The 15,221-nt window shown below is 32.2% G+C and overlaps 2 protein-coding genes across 3 annotated transcripts; both read left to right on the top strand.

Annotated features, from left to right (window-relative positions):
• The first annotated feature begins 273 nt into the window (after positions 1-273).
• LOC125874361 (rac-like GTP-binding protein 5) lies at positions 274-5,651 on the top strand. 2 transcript variants are annotated; one of them, XM_049555242.1, is made up of 8 exons: positions 274-421; positions 600-790; positions 2,565-2,652; positions 2,744-2,853; positions 3,470-3,533; positions 4,880-4,944; positions 5,046-5,111; positions 5,198-5,651. In XM_049555242.1, exons 2-8 carry the CDS (start codon positions 692-694, stop codon positions 5,300-5,302), a joined length of 597 nt encoding a protein of 198 aa, XP_049411199.1. In that variant the 5' UTR covers positions 274-421; positions 600-691; the 3' UTR covers positions 5,303-5,651. The 2 variants fall into 2 exon arrangements, with proteins under 2 accessions (XP_049411199.1, XP_049411206.1); XM_049555249.1 differs by having other exon boundaries at positions 299-427; positions 606-790.
• Positions 5,652-11,712: 6,061 nt separating this feature from the next.
• LOC125872554 (protein kinase STUNTED-like) lies at positions 11,713-15,188 on the top strand. Its single transcript, XM_049553299.1, has 10 exons — positions 11,713-12,158; positions 12,264-12,337; positions 12,465-12,583; positions 12,675-12,790; positions 12,881-13,444; positions 13,521-13,769; positions 13,850-14,007; positions 14,119-14,346; positions 14,445-14,594; positions 14,906-15,188. Exons 1-10 carry the CDS (start codon positions 12,005-12,007, stop codon positions 15,158-15,160), a joined length of 2,067 nt encoding a protein of 688 aa, XP_049409256.1. The 5' UTR covers positions 11,713-12,004; the 3' UTR covers positions 15,161-15,188.
• The last annotated feature ends 33 nt before the right edge of the window (positions 15,189-15,221 follow it).

The following is a 15,221-nucleotide window of genomic DNA, read 5'->3' as shown; positions in this document are numbered from 1 at the left end:
TGATTTGGGTTACGATTTGATTTGATTTTTTTAACCATAATCATGAACAACCCTAAGTACATTTATACAAGCATAAACTTTAGTAGTTATAACTAATTATAATTAACCTATCTTTATCTTCGTACCAAATGAGTCTTATATATTTAAATAGGGAATTATTTCAAAAAAAAATTGGTTCGCAAAAATTGAAAAATAAAACTAATTGCCAAAAAAAGAAAGGGATGTTTGGTTATGTGGCAATAAAAGATAGGTTGATATAAGTGGCATCACAAAGCGAAGAATAGCTGGCTCGAAGCTGTCTTTTTTATTTACCCAAAAAAATCTTGAGCTTTTCTTCATTTTCCATTTCTGCTATCTTTCTCTGCTCATATCCATTAAACTTTTCCCCCTTTACTCCATTCATCATTTGTACGTGATAAAGGTGGGTGTTTTAATTTCAATGAATGTGTCTGTTGAGTTAGGTGTTGTGTTGTTTTCATCATTCTATTCTTATAGGGTTTACATTAACAATTTAGGGCTTTTGGGTTCTTGAAATTGCTACTATTTTAAGTTTAACTGACTGTATTCTTCTAACTAACAACTTTTGGGTTGAAGAGTAGGTGGAGGAAAGAGTACAGATAGAGAAAGATTTTGGGCAAATAAAAGAAGAAGTTGAGGGAGTTGCTGAGAAGGGCAATTTGGGTTTTGAAGAATGAGTGCTTCTAGGTTTATAAAGTGTGTTACTGTGGGCGATGGAGCTGTGGGTAAAACTTGTCTTCTCATTTCGTATACCAGCAACACTTTTCCCACTGTGAGTACTTCATTACCTCTTTCTGTATCTCTCTTATGAATTTTGTCAAACCGTTGCTGGGCATTTTGTTTTAAGTTTATTCGATTGGGATACATGGGGCTCTGCCCAGTTGAGTTTTGCTTGAATTAGACCAAATGGGGCTCTTGCTTGTGAATTTGGTATCCGGTTTAATAGTGGGGTTGTTTTAGTTTTACTTCCAATCACCACAAAGAATGGACCTTTTGGGTATTTCTAAGGGGAAAACAACTGATTTTGCTGGGTTGTAGATTAGAGTTCATTGCTCTTTTTGCTGATTAATCATTTTCATCTCTCATCTAGCTTGTCTTGTCTTGAGTAGTCTTTTAAGTTTTGAGAGGATTTGAGGTGAAGGACGTGAGAATCGTTCTCCACTTTCTCTATTTGTGGATAGACGTTTTTGTTCTAGGATGTTGGTGATAACTAAAACAACAAATATGTGGCGTAGGCAGGATTTTTCGTAAGTGGTGTCACTTTTATGAATGAAAAAGAATAAAAAAAAATAATGTATCATATTATAAAAGAACAACACATTAATAAAACACAATTCATGTATATTATTACTAACTCTTCTCGAAGAGTTTTTCGTTTTTTTAAAATGTATTCAAAACTAAATAACCTCGTTAAATATGATACTATACACTTTCTTATATAAGGAATCAAACAATCACTAAACAAGTCATTATTCATTTGATTCAGCAAATTGTTGTTAATCAATATCATCGGCGAGCAAGAAAAAAAGGAAAAAAAACATAGCACAACAACTAATTAGGGAAGAAGCAACATCCTTTTCAATACATACTAATAGGTTTTGTCACCAAAGTTTACTAATGCATTTTGGAGTAACTGGTTCAACGTATTGTTAACTACCAATAGGTCAATGGTTTGAACCTGGACGTGTACCATTCTGTAGATTGAAGTGCAAAAACTTTAAAACTCTTACAAATGAGGCCACGGCGTTTAGAATACGTGCTATTTATGTTGAAAACTAAGTCATCTGACCAAATGAGCTGCGTGGCTCTGTGGCAAGTGGTGTCATTTACTCTATTCATCCTTCAATTTTGTTCTTTCTCTTAATTATATATACTTATTTAGTAAAAATTTCTGATGATGTTGTGTCACATGACAACTCTTGGCCTAAGGTAGTACCGCCCCTGAGCAAAGGAACTCCCGAATTGTTTCTTCTTAATGACGCATTTTTACAGTGAGTAGAACTTTGAATGATTGCAAATGGATGATCCCTAGTAGTGTCAGATAATTACTGATGTATTACCGTCTTTCTCTTTTTGGGGCGAGGATTGGGGAATTGAGAAAACTATCAGTGGTGTTGTCAAGGTAAGCTGAAAGGAAACTACCTCGGGACTATTATTGGTGAACTCAGGCTTATAGGCGTAATGTCAAGTTGGTTAACAAACCAATAAAATGTTGTCTTCCATGTTTTTTTGTGCATCATGGATTGCTTGCATAAAAGAACTCTCTCTTTTCCTTAAAGGTAAAAGGATAAATATTCTTATAAAATAAAGGTATCTGGAACAAAATATGGACTGAAAAAAAGTCTTTAGAGCTCTCAGGGAAGATGGTATACAAGCTTATCTGACCTATCTGTATACATGCTCTATGTTGAATAGCTCAGGTTATAAGTTAGATATTGTTTTCTTTTCTGATTGAAATCATCACTTTTATAAGTTCTAATTAATTTTATTAGACTATTGGGTGAATTTTTCACATTTGGTAACTGTCTGCTGTGTGTTCCAAACAGGATTATGTCCCAACTGTATTTGACAATTTTAGTGCAAATGTGGTCGTCGATGGGAGCACTGTTAATCTGGGGCTCTGGGATACTGCAGGTAAAAGTTTTCCCACATCGGCAGTTTCATTTTCCTTTTTGTACCATTGTTGTGTGGAACATATTGATTCCTCTACTTTATAATTGAACAGGTCAGGAGGATTACAATAGATTAAGACCTTTGAGCTATCGTGGGGCAGATGTATTTATACTGGCATTTTCTCTCATTAGCAAGGCGAGCTATGAAAATGTCTCCAAAAAGGTGAGTTCCTTCTCTTGTATTCTCTGTCTCACTTTTTCTTGGGTTGTACTAGGTCAGGGAAAAGGTGATACCTATAGTTGTAAATCTGTTTTAGTCATGCTATACATTTACTTTAGGTCTTATATTGGTAGAAAATATAGAGAACTTCTAAAAGTTATTATTTTTTGTTTTGTACATTATTGGGAATGAGATGAATTTAAATGGAGATAGATGGTCAATGAGGATTCATGTTGAAGACTTCAACTTATTAGGGACTGAGGAGTAGTTGTCTTAGAACTTGGTCAGGGAAACGAACTAGAATGTGGGAAGATGAATGAGACAGACACTCATTAAGTTGATGTGAATGTGGCAGGATTAATGATTCCTGTCAGTCTCATTAATTTGAACAAGTTCGTGAAACATTGGCTTGCTGGTATTTACTTTAAATACTTGTACTAGATGCATGGTAAAATACCAACCAACCAGTATTTCCAGTGTTGTCTATATGGGATTTCTTAGCCAAAAATTAGTAAAAGATGATTATTAGAAAGTTGAAACTTGAAAGGAGTAAAATGTATGGTTGGTGATATTCCACAATTGCTAATACTTATTTCATTTTCTTGCTATTGAATTTCAGTGGATTCCTGAATTGAGGCATTATGCTCCTGGAGTTCCAATTATTCTTGTTGGAACAAAGCTAGGTTAGCATGTCCTATTTAATCTTGTTTGATTGTTTGGTTAATATCTTTCTTATTATTGCTAGTTTCTTCTGGTAATCTGTCATAGTGTCATCTATCTTCCTATTATCTTAACAGCTGATAAGTATTATTATGTGATTTCATATCAACTACTTTAGCTCAGCTTGTTCTTATGGATAAGACCATTCCAAAAGCTATGATGGGAAGGCATAACCGAAGTGATAAATGCTGCTATTTACCGGCTGAACCATGAAACTAAATCATCTCAATCAATAGAGCGCTGATTGAACATGAACTTGTAGGACACCACAATCCAGCAACAACAACATACCCAGTGCTGTCCCACACAGTGGGGTCTGGGGAGGGTAGTGTGTATGCAAACCTTACCTCTACCTCAAAGGTGATGTAGAGAGGTTGTTTCCAATAGACCCCCGGCTCAAGACAAAGACTAGGAAAATGCATAATGGAAGTACAATAGACAATAGATAGTAAGTAACTTGTAGCCCACCACAACCTTGAATTTCAGATGCCTTTTAAACTGGAACCAGCTCTGAAGAACTACTTCTGTTGTCCCAGAGAAAAATGTGAGTTAGGTATGGTTAGGCAGAGAGGAAATTCGGTTCATACAACTAGAAGTCTTAGATCTCAGTTATAATCACTCTCAATAAGTCTAATTGTTATGTGGTCAAACTGCCAAAAAGTCTCTTTGAGAAGTGACCTATTGCAGATTGAGATTTGAGATAGATGAAAAAGTAAGTTTTGGTTAAAAGTTTCATGTCTCATTTAAATAAATGCAGCAAACGCAAAATTTATGCAGTTTTACATGGCGTAGCAAGCCTAATTTTTGAAAAGAGTCACCTAGGGAAGTCACTAATCACATTACTTTGTGTCTGAATTAGAATTGGAATGTGTATCTTCAAATTTTAAGGCCAAAAACTGCTCTAAATAGTAGAAAACACATTGCCTGGATTTTGAAATTGGAAGTTATTAATGAACTTAAATAGATTAGTTTACTGTAATCTATGATTGAAATTCAAATGTACTACTGTTGAACTTAAAAGTTCACAAAATATTCTAAACCTGAACGTGAAGGATATATCTTCTTGATGTTACATCCAAGGACAATTTTTCTTACATCCAAATACATAAAGAACTGTGTGTGGTTTCTATCCTTCTAATTTGCAGCTAAAATGTATGTTTCTTTTCTGGCAAGTTTTAATTTAAATTCTATTTCCTCAAAGTTCAGTTTACACAAGTCAAATTCCTTTTTTCCATTGCCTCCTTTAACTTTCTTCTTATTATCTATTTCCATGTTCTTTAATGTAATACTGTTGATGTGTTTCCACTAGATCTCCGAGAGGATAAACAATTCTTTGTGGACCATCCAGGTGCTGTTCCACTTAGCACAGCTCAGGTATACTACCTTCAATGTGTTTTAAATAACAACGGTACATCCGGTGTTTTCAATTTCTGGCCCTCTAGCAGAACCTTAAATTCTTCCTGCTTATTTTAAAGGGTGAGGAGCTGAGAAAGTCGATTGGTGCTGCTGCTTACATTGAATGTAGTGCAAAAACACAACAGGTGTTTTTCTGATTCAAAGATGACTGACTATATGCTTAAGTTTTCAAGTTATCTTGTTACATATTTCAATTTTGGCAAAATTGCAGAACATTAAGGCTGTTTTTGATGCCGCCATTAAGGTGGTCCTACAACCACCCAAGCAAAAGAAGAAGAAGAAGAGAAAGGGTCAGAAAGCCTGCTCTATCTTATGATTGCTAAAAACATTAGCTGAACGAAGGAGATGTAGATTGTTTATCAACATCTTCCAAGTTCAAAAAATTGCAACATAAGGTTCAATATTGTTAGTCTTGACTGGAAAGCATCAAACCTGCAGTTGTCCGTATGATTATAGGCCGAGATGTATATTTGTGATTCGAAGTATGGTTTAGGGGTACGAATGTGCAAAAATCATCTCAGTTCGTTTTACATATGTATAATCTATTATGTAAGACTAGTATGATGATTTCTTCTCTTTGCGTCTGCTATATGTTGTTTATGTAATACTTATTTAGATTGTCCAACAAGTTGATTTGCTATTGTCATTGTTTTGAAACGTAAAGATGGTGGTGGTTCAGTTTATGTTTTTTTGTGATGGAAAATATTAGATGGGAATTGGCTTGTATTAGTCAGAAGCTGGAAAATATCAAATGAATTTTGAGTTCAATACTATAAACATGTCCAAGTCCGAATATAACTTATGAGATATTATGATACGGAAAATAGTAATTTATGACCTGTCTGTTATGAGAGGGCAGGCATAAAGTCTTTTTGAAACAATTTTTTTACCTCCAAGAGATAGGGGTAATATGTGCGTTTGTTGTTGCTGACACAAGATAGATGTGTCAAATCCGTGCAAGACTTAAGTTAATTAAAGCTGCAAGTTAAACAATTGTTAATATATATAATCCAAATTATAGAGATTAGGTAAGATCAGTAAGTATAATTAGGTAAATAAATAGACAGATACGCACGCTCCTCAGTCCTCACATCATAAAAATTGGGTCAAAATTCGAAAAAAAATCTGCCAATAATACATATGCATGTCCCCTGAAAAAAAAAATCTCATGTGAAAGTGATTGATGCTTTTTAAAATTTGTGGGCCTGTATTCTAATGGGCCACTCGTTGTGGACCTTTACCCAAATCTTTTCCATTCATGTTAGAAGCCCTATGGATCTTCAATTCAATTTTTCTACAATAACTGGTCTGTACATTTTTGGACAAATTACTTAACTACACTCATTTACTTACCTTAATATCCATTTATCCCTACTTATTTCAAAATTTTCAAAAATCCCTTATTTACCTATGTATCCCACATGTATCCCGTGCACAATGCTATGTATCCCGCTATGTGGAATGTATCAAACGCTATGTATCTCGTGCATAACGCTATGTATCCCGCTATGTGGAATGTATTAAACCTAATGTATCTCGTGCACAACGTTATGTATCCCGCTATGTGGAATATATCAAACCTAATGTATCCCGTGCACAACGCTATGTATCCCGCAAACATCATTTTTAAGGGATTTTTGGTAAATAGAAAACTAGAAGGGATAGGATGTTATTTAGTACTTATAATATGTGGTTCCTATAATTTATACTACATTTTTTTGTATATTTAATGGTGTGGGGAATATATGTTCTAATTTAATAGAAATAATTGAATTTTGTACATATACGACGATGAAACTAAGATATTATTTGTATTCGATGTTTATAAAAAAAAATATACAAAGAAGACAAGTGTCATACTTCACCAGTTTAATATAAAATATTAGATGTGAGTAAGTTTTTACTGTGTTTTTATTGTTAAGATGTTTGTCAGATGACAAATTGCTAAAAGCGAGTATATTTTTAAGTGTTGTTATTTTTCCTTCAATTGATATAGAACAAATTCAATCAATACTATTCTCAAGCAATGCTTTGTAATAATTCATATTTCTGAATGAAGATTTGTCATAATATAGAAGATAAATGGGTGGTTATTCTTTAAGTTGGATCTCTTTATATTCTTTCCATTTTTCTATAGTTTTAGCATAAAATGAATAAATAGTATTTTAGATATTATTCCATTGGCCTTTCTAATTTTAAGGTTGGGGGGGGGAGATATTGATGGGAAAAGTTACAAACATGTGGTAATGCTCATACTGTACGATCGTCGGTGGCACCATTATTGTGAATTTATTTTTGTGATACGATTTGGGACGGAATAAGACATATCACCAAATCATTTTTTTTAAGTGGCTCCTTTTTTTTTTTTTTGACGGTGTCGGGAGCCCACATTAGAGCTTTAACTAAATTTGGATCGCGCTCTATACAAGGCCCATTTGGGAGTGACGCTCCAACAACATTTTTTTCATACCCAAGACTCGAATTCGAGACCTCTGGTTAAGGGTGAAACAATTCCACCACTCCACCAGAACCCATGTTGGTAAGTGACTCCTTACTACTCTATAATTTTTTATCAGATGTTCGATGTCCATTTCGTAGCCTAACAAATCGACTTGTGTCGAGAAGTTCTATTTAGGCACATGTAGTCTTTAAGTTATGAGTTCAACAGATTAAATAATTTTGGCTTAAATATTTTGCATATGCTAGTAATAAATTTTATATATATATATATATATATATGAATTGAGTTACTAGCACTTAAGATCAGTGTCCTACTATCAAAAAATCATAAAATTTAAACTCTAAATTTATCTCAACTTCGGAGGTAAAAGGCTTCCTTATCATAGGTGACTCTATTTTTATGTATGAAATTTGAGATTTTTGGTTAAAAATAAAAGAGTGCTCCTTTCTATGTGTGCTTACTTTTATATATTAAGACACTTCTAAATTATTATTATTTTTGAATTTTTCACTACCCTACGACAACTCTTTGGCGGTATGTTTCCTGAATATGACCTTAATAATTTTTGTCTAACGTTAGTATCATTTATTATTTGAAAATGAAGTCATATATTTAAATTACTTGAAATAGTGGTGTGTCTGCCTCAAATCAACTGTAATGGTGTGTTTTGGAAGATGAATAAAATTGTTTTGTTAAAAAAAATAAAAATAAATAGTGAATCATCAATTTTTGAACTAACCGTGAATAGAAAAACGATTACCATCTTCGTACACTTTTAATTATCATAATTTCCTTTTTAGAGTCAAACTATAAAAACTTTGACTAACATTTTATGATAATTTTTACATCATATAGATATGCAAAAAATTGCAATTTATATCGTATAGTTTTTGAATATTTAATTTTTTTGCTTTAAAATATCAAATTAATGTAATCTAATTTAACTTTAAAAATTAATCAAATTAACTTTCGAAAAGGATAACCTGACAAATAAAAGTGAACGGAAGGAGTAATACATACTGATGAAAGGAGGAGGTACGCCATGTGTAAATTAAATTACGTGAAGGAAGTTCTTAGTTCTAGTAGACGTAAAAAGCAATCCTAGCTTTTTATTAATAATTGGAAGTTTATTAATAAACATATGAAAAAAGTTTGAAGGATGTTCAACATTTAATGTGTATATATAAAAAGTAATTTTAATAATACATAAATAATTTAATTTTTTATCAAAAAGGATTGAGATAAAACCCTCAACCCTATCTAATTCGGCACACATAAAAAGAATTACAAGACTTTTCGTTCTTTCATTTTTTGTTGGAGAAAGATGACTTAAATTTTATAATAGATGATGAACCCAAACTTTTCTTGCCACATTCTGGCTATGAGTATTTTGCTTTATTTCTTTTTTCTTCCTTTTTTTTTGATAATTAATGGAAGCTTGCACATATAAGATATATAAAAGATATTTTAGTAGCAGTGACCATGACATATTGAACCGTCCATTTCTTTTTTTAATTCTTAATCATAGATTTTAATTATTTGAAGATTATGAATTGGAATTTAAAAAAGAAGAGAGAAGAGAGCTCTAAATCCGCTCTTTTTCTATTTAATTATATCAAAAAATTAATTTTCTAATAAGCAGGGGTGGAGCCGTCTTTCCTGAGGTGCCTCAAGCGACATACCTTCACTAAAAAATTACATTATTCTATATAGAGGTCAATTTTTGTTTAATAAATATATGAGTATATAAATATTGAAATAAATCAAAGGTTTAGTGGTTAAGGAACTGCGAAAATTTCTTGAGATTGCGTGTTCTAGCCCTGTCGGCTAAGAACACCCACTCGACTCATAAGTACGAGTCAAGAAAATCGAACCTTGATTGTCCATATATAAAACATGACAAACAGAAATATCTTTTTAGCTGTTATTTTAATATTGATTATTTTTTAATAAAAATATCCGGAGGAATATGTAATGACCTTGCTAAAAAATCCTAACAATAGACTATTTCTTTCTTTTTATCATGGTGAAATGAATAAATTTCACTTTAATTTAAGACTTAAGAATGGGGAAATTTCTAATAGAACTCAAATGACGAAGTTAAGGAATGAAATCATATAACTTGGTTACTACTCCCTCAGTCTCTTTTTACTTGTCGAATTTTGATTTTCACTTGTCCTTTTTTACTTGTTATTTTTGACAAATCAATACTCTCCCTATCTGTAATTACTTGTCTACTTTTGAATTAACACACTTATTAAGAAAACAATGATTGACAAATGAGTTTACCATTTACCTCTATTAATTATAAAGTGTGTGAATTAAAAATTTAAGATTTTCAAGAAGTTTTATCTTTTTTTTTTCAAAGTAATTAATTGAAGGTATAATAGGTAAAAGACAATATATATTTTTACCTTTTATATCCTCAATTAATTTAGAGAGTTAATATTTTTAAAAAAGATAGAACTTCTTTAATGAGTAAATCGATTTTGAAATTCTATCGATTAATAGGAGTAAAATAATAAATTTACTATGTCAATTATTATTTTCTTAATATGTGTATCAAGTTAAAATATAACAAGTAACAGAGGGAGTATAATGAAAAGATATTGGCTTTTAATTAGTGGCCATCAATAGTCACACTTGTCCATTTTACACTGAGTTTTCATTTTCCTTTAAAAATTAAACTAAACCTTTCAAAAACTTTCTAATTATAGTTTGACATCTCATATTAACAATAAATAGAAACAAACAATGATATGAGGTAGCCAGAATTTGACCTTTTTGCTGGTATATATGAAGCAATAATTTGTCATTACAGATTTAATTATGTAAGTATTAAATTTCATTAAATCATTATAATCATGCTTATCTTTTCAGTAAGCACCTTTTTGTTTTTTTTTCAAGGGCTGCTAAAAAATAAATGGGAATAAATTTCTTACTGGCGGTCAAATTTGATTTAGTCATAATTAAAATAAAACATGACAACCTCCCAAAGTTGACCAAAATGAACCAATATTCCAAAGGTTATTTCTCTCCCTTTTACTTAAGTTTTGACCATTAAAAACTTATTAAAAATGTCTCCAAACCATTCATTTTTTTAGTATTATCATGATAAATAAAAATAAGTTTTAATATAATTTATGTATATACAAATAAAAATAATCTTGAGTTGCCTATTGATTTAAAACGAGTTTAATTGCTTATTGATTTAAAAAAGAAGGTCAAGTCAACCATTTGAACCACCAAACGATCGACTAGATTAGTCAGGGACATTGATACTTTTATTTTTTGATATTCTTTAACTTACACATTCCGTATAAAAAAATAGTTGTAACACATAAATATATATTATATCATATCATAACGTTATCAGGTATAAAATTCAATTGCTAAAGAGCAAAATTTAAGGATAATTCATACAAATTTATGAAAAGTACTTTAACCTCAAAATGAGATTTAATGTGTTTGATCATGAAATATTTTCACTTTTTTCCCCAGAATTCAACACCAAAATAACACTTAGATCAAACTCCAATTTCAGAAATTATTGATCATTTTGTAAACAAAAATTATTATTATTTTCAAATTTCACAATAAAATATAATTAATTGCCTGTTAAATTATTCGAACTTCAAAACGAATATCTAAAAAAAGTTTCAAATTTTAAATCTCAGCACAAATGAAACAAGTTTCACTGTGTTTTGAAAATATGATCGTTGTCGTAACGTTGCGGCAAGCTATTAACTCTCCCAACAATATAGTAAAGCCGCTGGAGTTTTCTGAGCCCTATTTGTCGGTGGTTAGCAGAATATCACGGTTTCTCAGTATTTTCACCGCGATTTACCTGCATGTTTTTATGAACAGAACCCAACAAATATAAAAACAATCTTAATTTTTAACCTCTGTTTTTTCAATTACGTTGTTTAATGTTCATCTCTGTTTTTATCCCTCTTTCCCGGCAACTCTTTATTCCTTACCCTTCTTTCCTTCCTCACTATACTACTAGGATTTTAGGTATCAAATTCCAAAAACAATTACTCTGTTTTTTTTTTTCTTTCTAAAATATAATATTTTTAAAAAATTATTGAATTTTAAGAATACCCATTTGCTGAAGTAAGCTTTATTGTCAGCAAAGCACCTACCTTTGGCATGTATTTGTTTGTTTGTTAGTTCATACAAGTTTGTATATAATCATAATCTTGGCGGCTTTTCTTTCTTTTTTTTCAATGGCTTTAGGTAAAAAAAAGATTTTTTTTTAGCAGATTGATTATTGATCATTGTGGGTGTTTATGAAAACCTCTGTTTTTAATTCTTTAGAATTCAAGATTTGGATTTTCTTGTTGTACCTGTTAATTGTTTTTTCTTTTTCTTGTTTTTGACTATTCAGATCAAGGCTTAAATTCTGGACTAGTGTTTTGTAAAGCACTTCATTTGTCTTGTCAGCTGGAACATTCATTCCCTTTTTGCAGAATGAAAAAACATTAAATTCATATGATTGCATCAAGAAGAGAAAAAAAAAATTAAAAAATTTTGGTGGTTAATTAGGAAGAGAAGATGATTTTTGCAAAGATATTAGAATCAGAAAAGAGAAATGTAATTGTGGGAATTCGATTTGATGGACATATTAGAGAGTTGTTGAATTGGGCTATTGTAAAAGTTGCAGAACCTGGAAATAGAGTTATTGCTCTACATGTTTGTCGAAATGCCGGTATGAAAATTAAATTTTACTTGTCCTAAATGATCTTTGCTTTGTTTTTTTAAAATTAAATGTGTTGCTTTTGACTTGACATTGTAACTTTTAATCATTTTTCAGAATCCATTGCAAACGTTAAATCGTCGTTGGACACTTATCTTTATGATTACGATGGATTGTGTAATAAAAAGCAGGTTCTTTTTTCTTTCCAAGTGACGGATACAATTCAACTTTCTTTAAATTGTCTGTTGTCTTTTTGGAAAAACAAAGAAAAAGCGCCGATTTTGATTGACGTGGGTTGTTTTTGATTGGGAATTTCAGGTTGATCTTATTTCTGTGGTGACAGAAGGAAGTTCTATTAGAAGAGTTTTGGTGAGGGAAGCAAAGAATTATGCTGCATTAGCTGTAATAGTAGGAACTTGCAAGCATAGTACTCTTGGGTAAGTAAAAGCTATATATTAGCCCAACTAATCCAGGTTTTCGTTATTGTATATATATCTTGCTGATTATATTTGAAAGCGACTTGTATAGGGGCTGGACCTCAATTGCTAAATATTGTGCGAAGAAGCTGCCTACCACTACTGAAGTTATGGCAATTGACAATGGGAAAGTTTTGTTTAGAAGAACCTCTACTTCCCAACTCAAAGGTTTGATGATACTTCAAGATTGCTTGCACATTTGAGCTAAAAAAATAATAATTCTTACGAAAATTGAATTTGTTCTGTTCTTGATGACAGGTTCTTTTAGTGATCCAAAACCAAGTCTTTATCTAGAAAGAATTTCTACTTTAAAGGATTGCGAGTCTGAATTTGGTGAATCTGAGATATCGGAATTTGGAAGGTTCAGTTGTGAAGTGACTAGAACTTTGGAGAGATGGACAAATGGTACACAGAACATAAAAGAGGAAAATACAAGTCCTTCAGGAAAACACAAGAAAGGTTCTCTTTCACTAGGTTCAGTTTCTCTTCCTACCGAAGATTGTGCTGCTGCTACTACTACTCCTGGTTGGCCCCTTTTACAAACGACGAGCTCATTGAATGAACCTGTTAAAGTAAAAAGAAAGATGTCGGTAGTGCAGTGGGTGATGACCTTGCCAAATAGATCGATGTTAGATAGTCCTAAATCAAATTCTTCTCCGAAAGAGAACAAAAATTCTTTTGGAATGGAAAATAGTTACTCCCTCATGGATTTTATCGAAAAGGAAAGTGCATCAGTTGGTAGCCAGCTGATAAAAGATTATTTTGGCTGCAAATGGTTTAGCTATGATGTTTTAAGATCATCCACTTCTAACTTCTCCTCGGGTTGGTTTCTCTAGCTTTTTGTCTATAACATATTCTGTTTTCAGCCTTGCTTCTTTAACATTGAAAATTTGTGCAGAGAAGTTGATCGGTAAAGGAGGGGAAAACAGTGTATACAAAGCGGTCCTTTCTGATGGAAAATCAGTGGCGGTGAAGGTTTTGAGTTCATCAGAGGAAGCAAGGAAGAATTTCAGGCAGGAAATGGACATTATGACCAGAGTGGAGCACAAGAATATAGCTCATCTCCTTGGAATTTGCATAGAGGATCCTGATCTGATATCTGTTTATGATTTTCATTCAAAAGGGAATTTGGAAGAAAATATACATGGTAAGCTGCAAACCAAAGAATATATTCTGTACATAAAACCCCGTGTTAATTCGTTAATCTTGAGTTAATTTGGAATGCAGGAAGAACCAAATCAGTATTGCCATGGGAAAGAAGATTCAAAATAGCCGTTGGAATCGCAGAAGCTTTAAATTACCTACACAATGAATGTCGAAGGCCTGTTATTCACAGAGATGTCAAGTCATCAAACATTCTTCTCAACGATGATTTTGAACCACAGGTGTGCTTTTAGATAAATCCGTGATTATCTTATGATTGATTTGATTATATAAATATATTTTATATTATGAGTAGATAGAACTTAAACTGGTTGGATAATTCTTGTTTGCAGCTATCCGATTTTGGGTTAGCGCTATGGGGACCCACAAAGGCGTCGTTCTTGACTCATAGGGATGTGGTAGGAACATTTGGTTATCTAGCACCAGAGTATTTTATGTATGGGAAAGTTAGCGATAAGATTGATGTATACTCCTTTGGAGTGGTTTTGCTGGAACTATTATCTGGGAGAAAAGCTATTGGCTTTGAGATTCCCAGTGGTCAAGAAAGTTTGGTTATGTGGGTAAGCATCATCTCTACTTTGACATGACATTTTCAGTCCAAATTACTACTTTCATTAGTCGAAAAAAATTAATTAATTAATTAATTATTACTTTCCAGGCGAAACCTAAGTTAGAAAGCAGGAATTTCAATGCCATTCTGGATGAGAACTTGAATGTAAATATTGAAGATGATCAAGTCCAAAGAATGATTCTTGCAGCAAGACTCTGTCTTACACAGGCAGCACGACTACGTCCTAACATAAGCCAGGTAACTACAGCAACATTTTGTTTTCCGGTATAAAATCTTGTAATAGTAACTAATATAATCTCAGTATAACTAATGCATCTCTTGGTTTTCGTATTTAACTCTGCATGATATTTGTGAAAATCAAACGTTATGAGAATCTATGCACTTTTTATATGAGATAGAATGTAGGATAAGAATACATTACGCCATCTATACATCTATGTTGCTTGGACCTTCCAAAAACACATCTGCACCTATGTCGGATCCTATATATTATTGTTCACCCTGCATTATAATCTCTGTGTAACTCGACCATGTTGTGATTTACGTAGATCCTAAAGATGTTGAAGGGGGAGAAAGATGGGAATGAAGAAGCAATTGCTAGAAACAACAATACAGAAGAATATAATGATGATGAAGTATATCCAGATTCAAGTGCAGAGTCTCATTTAAGTCTTGCATTTCTTGATGTTAATTATGATAATTCGACATGTTTCAGCAGTAGTCAAGACCAAAGCAGTCCTCTTTCTTCAGTAGATGAATATTTGAGAAAAAGATGGAGTAGATCATCAAGCTCTGAATATTAGTAGCTTTTAATTAATTTACAATGTGATTGTACAGTTGGAAAAAAAAAAAAAAAAAAAAAAA

Source organism: Solanum stenotomum, chromosome 1 (assembly GCF_019186545.1).
Source record: "Solanum stenotomum isolate F172 chromosome 1, ASM1918654v1, whole genome shotgun sequence".
Lineage (NCBI taxonomy): Eukaryota > Viridiplantae > Streptophyta > Magnoliopsida > Solanales > Solanaceae > Solanum > Solanum stenotomum.
Note: the sequence above shows the minus strand (reverse complement) of the source record. Positions and strands in the feature narration are given on the sequence as shown.